Source organism: Cotesia glomerata, linkage group LG5, assembly GCF_020080835.1.
Source record: "Cotesia glomerata isolate CgM1 linkage group LG5, MPM_Cglom_v2.3, whole genome shotgun sequence".
Lineage (NCBI taxonomy): Eukaryota > Metazoa > Arthropoda > Insecta > Hymenoptera > Braconidae > Cotesia > Cotesia glomerata.
In genome coordinates, this window is record NC_058162.1 from 10,677,215 (window position 1) to 10,689,422 (window position 12,208).

Genomic DNA, 12,208 nt, shown 5'->3' on the forward strand with positions numbered 1-12,208 from the left:
AGTTATTATTTATTTTTATTTTTATCTTTCAAATCATTAGTAAAAAAATTTGAATTCGTAATTGCAATATTATAATAAGTAATTTTTATTACGTACTAGGGTGTTGGTGGGTAATAGAAGTTGTAAGACTTCTACACTGCAGATTGGATTCGGATTCCAGTGACTGCAAATAAAAATTAAGTAGCGTATGGTAAACAAATCAGACTTTTAATAACATTTAAAATCAATTAAGTAATCGTTGAAAATGATACACTATGTTACGTGAATTTTATTAACGCGTTTAATAAAACGATAAAATATTAAACATATATACGTTCATATTTAATGAAAATGTACATAATACTTAGACACTCGATGATTAATTTTTAAGCAGAATTATATTCAAATGATTAAAGAAAAATGGTGAAATCGAGTCAATTGTTTCATTATAATAGGCAGTTTACAACCGTAAATTAACTTAGCTACACTATTCGGTTATTTTATTTATATTAATGAGACTTAAATATTAATGTATTTATAAAGAACAGAACAAACGGGATCGTAATGTGCCAAAAAGTTCCCGTATAAATCATGGTCTTAAGATATTTGTATTATATCAATATTATTATATACATACAAATAATTTTATTCTACTGCGCTTAGTTTTATATTATTCATTTGAATTTATAAAATATTACAAGACTTGGATAACATAAAAGACGGGTCCATTGTGAACAAATTTTGTAATCAAGGATAAATTATTCCGAGCTCTTATTTTATTATTAACTTATTAATCATTTTACTTATTTTTATGTTTTTACTTAATCACCGATAAGTAATCGATGAATTTATTTTTATGTAAATATTATGACAGTGCATTTTGTTTTGCTGTAATTGGTCATTTATTTTTATCAGTTTTTGTATTTTATAATGAACTAGCTCATTATTTTACGGTAATTATTATTATAGTATAGAAGAGATCTATAATCAATAAATCGTATAATAAAATTTTTAGTTGTCAATTTATTTACAATCATTTATTATTATTTTTACGAAAATTTGTAAAGAAAACTTCTCTCGGAGGAATTTCAATTTAGTGCGAAAAAGAACGTATGGGAGCGCTCTACTAGGTACGAAATGTATGAAAACATTATTTCTCGAGACACATGCAGGAAGAAATTGGAGAAAATCAAATAAGGATAGAGAAGTGAATACTGCTATCTCATAGACTGGGTTTTTACATCATCAACTAACAATATTATTTGTTGAATTATTTTTATATTATTATGTTAATTAAAAGGTTTTCCTTACAACATTTTTATGTATTCGAATGAATTTTTTGTTAATTTCTTTTAGAAAGACACTGAATTTAACTAACATTAAAAATGTTTTTAGAATTTTATAGCAATGAAATTATTATGAAAAAAAATCCGCATGTAAAAATTAAAAAAAATTATGAGTGAAATTTTTTAAAACATTTTTTCTATTGTAATTAATTTATTATATATATTTAAAAAAATTCAAAGTTGTTAGCTAACTTCAGTATCATCTTTTAGAATATTTTTTTTTACAATTTTTCTAAATTTTCTTTCTAATTAAAAAAAATAAATTTCTAAGAGACGAATATGGATCTTAATAAAATTCTTTTGAAAGGGGTTATATACAGTTAGACGGCCGAAAAAAAGTGAATTTTCCAGAATTTTTTCTGAGAAAACTTTTAAATTTATAGATCCAAAAATTTATACACATATTATGGTATCTTTTAACTGTATTTTAAGACTTAGTACTAGTAAAAATATTTATTTGAAAAAGAGCTACAGCTGATCTCCAGGAGCTCCTCTCAAAAAAGACGTTTTGCGGTGACCACTATATCTCGGAACTGGATCATCTGAAATTAAAAAACCAAACAGATTTCGTTAAAATAATGTTAAATCTAGTAATTAATCGAAGGAATAAGCAAAATAAAATTTTTTGACAAAATGGCGGTTTCTCAAAAAAAAAAAAAAATCGATTTTTCACCGAAATTTCGGCCCTAAATTGTTTATAAAAAAAAAAAATATTTATCGGAGAGAAAAAATCTTCGATTAATTACTAAAAAATATATTTAAGAAGGTCGTGTTAAAATTTGAAACTAATCGGTTTAGCCGTTTTCGAGTAATGTTGGTCACCGACTTTGAAAACACCATTTTGAGAAAAACGCGTTTAAAGTTTGGAATGCACTTTACATGGGATAAAAAAATTTTTTTTTTAACTTACATGGAGTTGTCTATTCCAGGACCATATAATACACCCTCCACCGATTCAGCAGCTTCTAATAACTCAAGCTGATGTTGTCTGCGAGCCATTCTTCCATCTCGGGTGCTCTCACGCGCTCTGAGATCGGAAATGCTCACGCGCTTCTCATCTTCTTTTTCGGCATATGAATGCGCATTGGGCCCAAGTGTAATTCCTATTGCATTCATATAATACAATAGTGATGCCATTCCTTCATTAAATATGCCAGCAGCTATGTAAGTAGCAATTTACACAGTTTTCGAACCGGCTGGAACAATTTTGGGAGAGATTTTCCAAATCAGTTGATTGTAGCTCTCGTTGTTGTTTTGGTTAAAACCACCTACACATACAACTTCTTGATCACCATAAGGTGCAGCCTTTAAAATTCCTGAGTACGTTTTGGAGTCACCGTCTCCTATGTAATTTTTGTACATGACTCCAAGTTTTTTCAATGAACGTTGGAACATTTCGATGACTGAATCAACTTCCATTTTCCCAGAAGAACCAGAATGATTTGCAGTGCAAGTATCTTCATGTTCTGCATATCATTCCTTATATTCTTCGGTACTGAGTTTCTTCTTCCAAGTTTCACACTGTTTGCAGTAGGAACTTTTCACAACAATATCTATGATTTTATCAGAATAGTATCCGATCAATGATGTCACACCGTACAAGGAACTAAACCCTCGCTTTTTCCATGTACCATCGCCAGATACAGTTAATTCTGTCGAATCTTCATTGCCTTGATGTTCGGAAGTCAAATGTTTTTCTTCAGTACAAGCCTGTTGAAAAAGTTTTTCGGTGGCTGTTTTTATACTGGAGTGAATATTATCTATTATCAAATCGTAAGTGGGCTGTGATATAAAGGCTCGCATGTCCATTAATCCACAAAATTTTGCTGCACCTTTTAACCCTAATCCGAGGACTCTCATGACAAATAAAAATCGTCGATTTATTTCATAAGAATGCGCGACAAAAGGACTAGAATTTATGTTACGATCTGCACACTTATCACACAGCAAAACAATTTTAAAACCAAGTCCTCGTTCAGAAGCAGTTTGAAACTTGACATTTCCGTCACAGATCTTACATTTCACATATTCAGAAATTGCTGCAAATACTGTAATAAAATTTAAAATGCGATACTCAATAGACGGATCACGTGGAACTGAGATTTCCTCTTGTTCTTTAAATTTTTTCGCCGAAGCACTGAAACTACTTTCATCCGTTTCAGCTGTTTTTGGATTAAAAACATTTTTGCGCTTTTTTGTTCTCGACTTACGTATGTTAAGAGATTTTCTCATTTCTCTGGAAGCCTTCGTTTTCACGAAAAATTACACAAAAAAATATGAACAAACTCACAAGTTTACTGCTTGGCTTTGTTGTTTATACTGACTACCACTCTTTAATATTTTCCAGTTTGGGGATAGAAAAATACTAATTTACATTTCAGGTATAGCAAAACACTAACACACTGTTGCTTTACACATCTAAATACATTAGAAGGGAGAATTTACAATAGGCAGGTGCATAAAAGGGATAGCGTTCCAGGTAGGCGCTGCCGCTCCGACCTTGTACTTCCAAGCACTCTGAAACGCCTTTTCAAATTTGCTTGTAACTTTGAAAATATTCACCGGAACGATATGAAATTTTCTGTGTGTATTCTTAAATATATGTACATTAAGAAAATAAAATTAAAAAAAAATCGATTTTTTGAAAATTCTAACTGTCTATAACCCCTTAATTAATTATTAACTGATATATATCCAAAAAATATTTTTTATTCTCAGAATAAATCTCAATAGTTAATTAAATTGAGTCGATAATATCATTTGACATGTCTAACAAACAAAAATTTATGTTGACAAATTCTATAGTTAATATTAAAAATAAAAACTCAGATTTTTCAATCATCAATAAAATGTTTGACAACCCGGGAAAAAATGATCAGGACTGATCAGACCTGTTCATATCTGATCAGGCCTGAAATCCGACCTGATCAGCCCTGTTCATGTATGATCAGGCCTGAAATTAGGCCTGATCAGACCTGTCCATGTCTGTTCATGCCTGTTCATGTCTGAACCGTTAAATACGCTCAGACCTGATCAAGCCTGTTCATGCCTGCTCATGTCTGTTCATGTCTGAAGCATTAAATACGCTCAGACCTGATCAAGCCTGTTCATGCCTGCTCATGTCTTCATGTCTGAAGCATTAAATACGCTCAGACCTGATCAGATCTGATCAAGCCTGTTCATGCCTGCTCATGTCTGAAGCATTAAATATGCTCAGACCTGTCCATGCCTGTTCATGTCTGAAGCGTTAAATACGCTCAGACCTTTCCATGTCCGATCATGTCTGTTCTAGCCTAATAGAAAAGGATTAAAACTCCATATATCAGCTGACAAGAACTGTTCATGCATGATTTACCCTCTTAAATGATATTTTAAGTCTGGAAGAAAAATTTTATCGAACTATAGACTGCAGTTCTATTTTTAAAATTAATTTGTTCCGTATGACGTATCAGTTTCTATCCCCTTATAAATTTTAAATGTACGACTTTCATCAAAAATTTCGGCTTATATAAGCATGAACTTTTTAATTTTCCATGCCAAAACGATGATTTTTAACGATGAATTTTGACGCAATGACATAAAATTTTTTACTGTGTTCCATTGAATACGCGAAAAATGAGATTATTTAGTAAAAGTTTGAGTTTGATAGCGTGAAAATATCAAAATATATCAGTTGATATCGATAAGTCCTTTCAAGGTGTCTGTTATTATCTTAAGCTACGCCTTGGTCCATAGCAGTAGTGTCAAAGGCTGTTAAATTGTAGAACACACAAATAATTCTCCATTTCCTATACGTTTTAATTTAAAAAAACTTCAATTTTAAAAGAAAACAATAAAATTATAATTACGGAATGAACCTTGAGGAAATTTTTATTTACTTTACATAGAACCATATGTTAATGGAGCGAAAAAAATACATAGCCGTCCCAAATAAATCACTCTAATATGCATAGTAAAAAATTTTGCATCATTGCGTCAAAAATTTTTGTGTTAAATATTTAACACTTTTATGTGTAAATTTAACATTTATTCTGTTAAATCAACACAAAAAAGTGTTAAATATTTAACATAAAAATTTTTAACAAAAAATTTTTTGATGCTATGACGCGAAATTTTTTACTGTGTATAATTAATTATTAATAATTAATAAATTAAGTATAGAACTCCGTTAACTATAAGGATAAGTCATGTATAAAATTTAAATTACTTAAAGTAGTTTGAAAGGTACTCTAGAATTAAGATAAGTCATTGGGTCAATAGGTAAAGTATCAGTCTGAAGAGCGCAACGTACATGGTTCGAATCCCCGTCGGCGCGAGTCTTTTTTTTTTTTTTTTTATGGACCTGATCGAGTCAGGCATGAACAGATCTGATCAGACATGAACATGCCTGGCCAGGTCTGATCAGACCCGGTCATTTTTCATATCTGATCAGACCTGAACACTCATGCCTGTTCATATCTGATCATTTTTTCCCGGGAAGTAATGGAAAAAATAAAAAAATAAAAGATTATTTAAATTCCAGTTAATTTGAGCATAACCGATACAGTTTGTGTAAGTCTAAAATTTGAAAAATTTCCTGTATTTTGAAAAGAAGCAGTGCTTTTTTATTTTATCGTTCACAAAGTTGACTGGTTCTACAGTAATGTTTATAAATTTATTTACGTAGCCAGGGTTTTGAATATCAATATACTATTTTATTAACATCATTTCTATGGAGGGTAGAGATATCTCTACCCTCCATAATCATTTCTAAAACTTTTTTCAGCAACTTTCAACAGCTGAACTTACGCCTGCGCTTTACAACCCATCTCTAAATGCTCTAATAATCAACTCGTTTTGGCTTGTGACCATGTTTCACAAATTTAATGGGCAGACGAGAGGAATGACAGATATTCAATGGTTCGATTCCATTTGGTTCCGAACAGCAATTAGTCGATTTGTAAAAGTCCCTACCTTTGAAATTGTGATGCACCTAGTGCATCCAACAGGTGACGCTACCTGTTATTAGAGCGCTATCTATTATGAGAGCGTGAATTCAAACGAAATATTCAAATTAGTAAATATTAAATGATTAAAATCAGTTAAATTTTATATTCGAAGTAAATATTCAAATCATTTATTTCATGCTTTTACTCTTACCAGTTGTAATAAACATCTTTTGGTTAACTCTGTTTTATTTACAAAAGAAAATAAAATAAAATAAGGGAAAAACATATTTCGGTACAAAAGGACATTGTAACCGAATTTTCAGAACCCATAAAAGGTACTTGAGTAATTCAAGGACTATTTCTCGCCACATGGAATTTAAAACCCTATGAGGAAAAGTCGTAAAAGACACGTGTGAAACTCAATGAACCCTTGTTCTAAAAGTAACAAAGAATAATAAAAAACCATATGTAACTAAACAAAAATAATATTGTTAAATAACATTTACTATTAAAATCTAACTTTATATAATATTGTAGTCAAGCAAAATTAAGTTAAAATAGTTAATAATTATAATCTTGTATTTAATTTATAATTAATAATTATTAGTTAATTAATTTACTATTAATTTATTATTGAATCATTATTTAATTATTATTTAATTTATAATTAAACGATAATGTCTATTCTTTTATACATGATAATAATTAAATTGACTTATAATTTTATTAGAAAATCCGATTGTAAAATAATAGAAATAATATTTAATTCAAGTTATTAATTAGTCAAACTCAAACATTAATCCAACATATTATAAACAATATAATATATATATTTTCATGTTATAGTTTATTATAATTTTTATTGTAATTTAATTTCAAGTTAATTATAAGTTAATTTTTATTATAAATAGATTTTAAAAGGGTCTGTTAAATTAATAAAAATAGTTAAATAAACATAATGACTGTATTGCTAAAAGTGTATATTAGTGAAGTCTAACTTTCAGGCCGATAGGCTGAAATAAATATATATAGATATAGAGAAAATACATGTTAGTATATAAGGATCATTTATATGTAGTAGAAAATGTGTGTGCTTATGTATTCTTTAGAGTGGATGTATGTATGGAAGTTATGGTGGGAGAAGAACGGAGTTTGAAGCTCTTCGGAAAAACTATGTAACGACACTTCTCACCGAGAGCTTAGATTGCTAAGATCACGTCATTGTAAACTTCAATTTTATATTTTGAAGCTTTTTAATATTTTGTCAACTTGAATAATAAATTGAAACCAACTAAATAATTTTGATCAAAATTAAATAACGTCTAAATAGAATTCTTTTATTTAAAATGATTCCTTTCCCGCGCTGAAACCGAGTATTTTAATACTCCCGGGCGAAAGAACTACAGTAAGTAAAGTTTTCAATAAATAAAAATAACATCCACTAGATGGAAGCATAAAAATATACACACTCAAGTCATTTATTATTCGTTACCCTGATAGCCACCTTAACTTACTATAACTTACTGTCAATCTACGTCCGCAATTTGAAGCAAACTTGACGGAAAGAGTTGGCAAAGCGAGCGATTACCTATTAGTTACCTATAACTTACTCTGCAAATAGACGTCAAAACTTGCTGTACAAGTATTTCCGTCAAATTGTAGTAAAGTTGAAAGGAAATTTAAGTACAAGTTTGATTGTTAACTTGTATTCAAGTTGCGGCCGTAGATTTCCGTCAATTTGCTTACAACTGTTGTTGAGTGAAGAATTACCGCCAACTTGATGTATAAATTAACGGTAACTGCTGGAAGTTAACACTTACTGAGAAAGCGCTGGCTATCAGGGTATTGTAATCAAACGGCGCATTTTTATAACTAAACATTTATCGTACGGGTCTAGAAGACATATGAAAAAATAGCATGTGAGATAAACGACATTCGAAATATTTACGTTTCGTATATTTCAAAGGTAGGGACTTTTACAAATCGACTAATTGCTGTTCGGAACCAAGTGGAATCGAACCATTGAATATCTGTCATTCCTCTCGTCTGCCCATTAAATTTGTGAAACATGGTCATAAGTACTCGTTTTTCTGATTTTCTAACCTTAAGATTGTTTAAGATTGATCTCCATAATCTGACAGATGACGGATGACAAATGACAAGTTAGAAAAAAAAAAGTTTTTAGTGATTGATTCTAAATAAGATTTTTAAATTTAAGAAAATCATGCAAAAGAAAAACTAATATTTAAATAATTTATTCTTATAGAAATGAATGATAGGCCTGTAGAGTCTATATCCCACTGAAAATAAAAATGATAATAAGTGTAAATATTGATAAAAATAAAAAAATTAATTAGTGATAAGGATGAATCAATCTCGTGCAGAAAAAAAACAAAACCAATTGCCTGCTTGGCTTTGGCCGACATCAAATGTATTACCTTCCATGTATCGTAAAGTTTGGGATACTGTGAAAGAGGAAAGCCTGGGACTGGGTGCAATGCAAGGTGAATTGCTTGTGGATACTAATAAAGTATTTCCTTTGCTGTTAACTAGTCAACTACCTACTGAAGTACTAGGTTACATATGGAGTTTAGCTAATCAAAAGTATGCTGGGCAACTTACAGAACAAGAACTCTACATCGTATTGGCACTTACAGCAATTGCACAAACCTCCTACACATTTACGAATCTCGATGTTCTCCATATGCTACCTGGACCGCCGATTCCTCAGCTAAATTTAAACATTTTGTATTCTAATGCATTGCAGTCACCAATTTCAGAAACTAGTTTTATTGGAAATCTTGATAATAAGCATGATCGACGAAGTAATAACAAAAATTTAAATGCTTATCCTTCAACCATTCTCAGTGTCATTAATAATTCATCAGTTAACGAGCCGAAGATTGATCAGAAGATGTCAAATGTGCTGGTTAATAAAAGTTGTGTTGATGAAAAAGTAATCTCTGTAGGTCATAATGTTAAAGCTTATCATCCAACAAATTCATCATCGTTAGATTTGAATGATGATTTTACTGATTTTCAAAGCGCTCCTATTCCTCAAATATCTAATACTTCTAATACAATAAAATGGGATTATAAACAAGGCTCAGCGATCGGTAGTAGGCTAGCTAATCATAATCTTAGTGGAGGAATGAATCTTATTGAGAAAAAAAAAACAAATTCAAATAAAAGTAATCATGGTAATTTGATGGAATCACCAGTTCTTAATAAAGACCGTCCGATTGATCATCATTCTAATAATTTATTCTCAAAATGTATTGTAAAGAATCAAGCTAAAACAGTCATTCTTAAAGATACTATTATCAGGAGTAATAGTGAGACGGTGCAACAACAAATACAAAACAATTCTCGAGAAGTAAATATTGTTGAGAATATAGAAAACACGCCAGTACCTGAAGTATTACCGAATATACCGGCTGTTACAGGGCTTGATAATTTAGCACAAGATTTAATGAATCTCCAACCAGTTGAAGATAAATACAGTGCGTTGAGAGTACTCGTTGAGGAGCCCTCAAAATCTACTATCACTGAAGGTACTGATTCTGATCTTTTTGATGATTTTGGTGACTTTGTATCCGCAGAACAATCAGCGGAGCCAGAAGTTTCAAATAATGTTCAAATTAGTATTGCCAGTGTTGATGATTCCATGGATTTATTTACTGATTTCGAACAATTTTTACCTAGTGTTAATGATAAAGAAGAAATTTCTTTTACACAAGAGACTATTGAAGCTTTTGCACAACTTGAAATTACTGTGAGTCCAGAAAAAACCTTAAACTTTCTTGAAAAGAAGTATGAAGTTACCATCGATCCAGGTAAGATTATAAAAAATTATGATAATTATTTGCAAAATATTAAATTTTTTATTTTACAGAAAAAGTTATGCAGAAAGAAGATATAGCTTCGATTAACAGCATCGAATTGGGTAATGGAAGAGTTATAACTCGATCCAATTCAGTTCCAAGCTTAGATCTTAAATCATTTCTTCCTGCTAATTTTGAAGAAGATAAGGAAACAGAAAATATGTATCAGGTATTTTAAAATATTTAAAAATTTTTAATAAAAATTAGATTAATAAATTAATAATAATTATTCTTTAGTTGATTTATTGGGAGTGGAAACAATACATGGAGAGTTGTGTTTTACTACTTCAAGTCGCTGCCAATATATTTACAAATATTAGTTCCGATAAAGTACTCCAAGAAGTACTCAATTCTGGCCAAGGTTACAATTTTCTTTGCAGTACGTATTTTTGTGTAAATAATTAAAAAATTATAATATGATTATTATTAATCGTAATTTATTCAGATTTAGCTGAAGTTGCTAGTGTTTGTCGGCGAGTTAATTTTGCTCACAAGGAAATGGATATAAATATAATGAATTTTGATGATCTTCTAACGGAAATTGATAGATTATGGGCTCAAATGGAGCCGTTTTATTCAAATATTCCGGTAAAATACTTATTATTTTACTAATATATCATGTAGTACTCAATGATCACAATTTTTGTCTTTTTAAGATTGTTACAGAATTACCAACGTTCCCACAGCACCCAAACTGTAATACAGCATGCGCGCTTTGTTTAACAGCGGTTACTAGTAATAAAGTTACTTACAATGATAATGTTTATCACGTAACTTGTGCTAATTTGTGGCTTAATTGTGTTAATCATAATTTACCAGTTTTACGTTACGTGTCGTCTCATGAACATACTAATATTGCTGAAAAGACTTATTAACTAGTTTATTATTATTATTATTATTATCATTAACATTATTATTATTATTATTATTATTATTATTATTATTATTGATATTAGTATTGTTTAGAAAAAAACAAAGTAATTTTATTCCTTCCAAAATTATTAAATTACAAGAATGTTATTGTTTGCACAAATTTGATAAATTATAGAATAATAAATTCACAGAGAATCTCAAATTGTTGTTAAGATAAATTATAATTTATCTATTAAAGTATTGTTAATTATAATAATGGACATTTTATTATATTTCGAAAAATGTTTATCTTTGACTTGTATCACGTGGACGATAAACGATTCCCCGGCTTTTCATTTCCCTAATTACTGCTGCTGGCAATCTTCCTGATACCGATATTGCATAAACTCCTCTCGTAAAACGATCTGAAAATTTTAATTTAAAATTAATGATCTATATTTTAAATTTATACATAAGTGATGTTTAAAGTGATAATCACTGATATAAGTATCTAACAATTTTCATGACTTCATTAATAAATGAATTATATATTTCAAAAAAGTAATTAGAAAACTATGAAATATTCAATTCACAGCGCTCCAAAAATTTTATTATATAAATTAGTCGACTAATTTAATTAATAATTAAATAACAATAACAATGATGTAAGTATATAATAAAATACTCACTTATTCGTTGCCATTTAGCTACCCAACTATCTTCAGGACTCATCGCTGCGATCATTCTAAATTAAAAAAAAAAAAAAAAAAAAAAAAAGACGAGTTAGAATAATTACTTTTTAACAAAATGATATGACTGAAAAAAAAAAAAAAAAAAAAAAAATTTACCCATCAAAATTAGCACTCGAACAATCAAAGACATTGTCTTTGTTATTTTTCATTCGTAAGAATTCGTCGCAGTTGTCACATCCATCGATTTCAAATTGATCACTGGTCTAAGAAAATTCAAAATATTTGTTTATTTTTTAATATGAAATAATTAAAATAGAATAATTATTTAAGGTTAATAGTTACCTTTATCAACGAGCAAACTAAACAAGCACGTAAATGTCTTAATTCTTTAGGAACAGTTTCCATTATAATTACTAAACAGTTTAATTACTAGATAGATGTTTATTTACCAAAATTTAAATATTAATTAACTTAAATATGTTAAATAATAAATTATCAGTGATGTTATTGATTGTGTTTATTTCTGA

At 29.4% G+C, this 12,208-nt stretch overlaps 3 protein-coding genes across 4 annotated transcripts; 1 reads left to right on the top strand and 2 right to left on the bottom strand.

The window, feature by feature from the left end:
• Positions 1-1,603: 1,603 nt before the first annotated feature.
• On the bottom strand, positions 1,604-3,769 carry LOC123265065. 2 transcript variants are annotated; one of them, XM_044728649.1, is made up of 2 exons: positions 2,236-3,767; positions 1,604-1,867 (listed from the first exon to the last, which is right to left on the bottom strand). In XM_044728649.1, exons 1-2 carry the CDS (start codon positions 2,460-2,462, stop codon positions 1,864-1,866), a joined length of 231 nt encoding a protein of 76 aa, XP_044584584.1. In that variant the 5' UTR covers positions 2,463-3,767; the 3' UTR covers positions 1,604-1,863. The 2 variants fall into 2 exon arrangements, 1 of the variants encoding a protein (XP_044584584.1); XR_006509494.1 differs by having other exon boundaries at positions 2,236-3,769.
• Positions 3,770-7,741: 3,972 nt separating this feature from the next.
• Positions 7,742-11,135, top strand: LOC123265066 (synergin gamma-like). The gene is made up of 7 exons (XM_044728650.1): positions 7,742-8,415; positions 8,520-10,089; positions 10,149-10,306; positions 10,375-10,516; positions 10,583-10,725; positions 10,794-11,039; positions 11,082-11,135. Exons 2-6 carry the CDS (start codon positions 8,619-8,621, stop codon positions 11,010-11,012), a joined length of 2,133 nt encoding a protein of 710 aa, XP_044584585.1. The 5' UTR covers positions 7,742-8,415; positions 8,520-8,618; the 3' UTR covers positions 11,013-11,039; positions 11,082-11,135.
• On the bottom strand, positions 11,104-12,180 carry LOC123265068 (transcription elongation factor SPT4). Its single transcript, XM_044728654.1, has 4 exons — positions 12,024-12,180; positions 11,838-11,944; positions 11,679-11,734; positions 11,104-11,414 (listed from the first exon to the last, which is right to left on the bottom strand). Exons 1-4 carry the CDS (start codon positions 12,084-12,086, stop codon positions 11,296-11,298), a joined length of 345 nt encoding a protein of 114 aa, XP_044584589.1. The 5' UTR covers positions 12,087-12,180; the 3' UTR covers positions 11,104-11,295.
• Between the last annotated feature and the right edge of the window lie 28 nt (positions 12,181-12,208).

Bases quoted from the DNA above. Each gene is read 5' to 3' on its own strand.
- LOC123265065 (XM_044728649.1), bottom strand. From the start codon at position 2,462: ATGGCATCACTATTGTATTATATGAATGCAATAGGAATTACACTTGGG.
- LOC123265066 (XM_044728650.1), top strand. From the start codon at position 8,619: ATGAATCAATCTCGTGCAGAAAAAAAACAAAACCAATTGCCTGCTTGG. The intron at 10,307-10,374 runs GTATTTTAAAAT...ATTATTCTTTAG, and splicing joins AAACAGAAAATATGTATCAG to TTGATTTATTGGGAGTGGAA. The intron at 10,517-10,582 runs GTACGTATTTTT...TAATTTATTCAG, and splicing joins AGGTTACAATTTTCTTTGCA to ATTTAGCTGAAGTTGCTAGT.
- LOC123265068 (XM_044728654.1), bottom strand. From the start codon at position 12,086: ATGGAAACTGTTCCTAAAGAATTAAGACATTTACGTGCTTGTTTAGTT. The intron at 11,945-12,023 runs GTAACTATTAAC...GAATTTTCTTAG, and splicing joins TAGTTTGCTCGTTGATAAAG to ACCAGTGATCAATTTGAAAT. The intron at 11,415-11,678 runs GTGAGTATTTTA...TAAAATTTTCAG, and splicing joins AGCTAAATGGCAACGAATAA to ATCGTTTTACGAGAGGAGTT.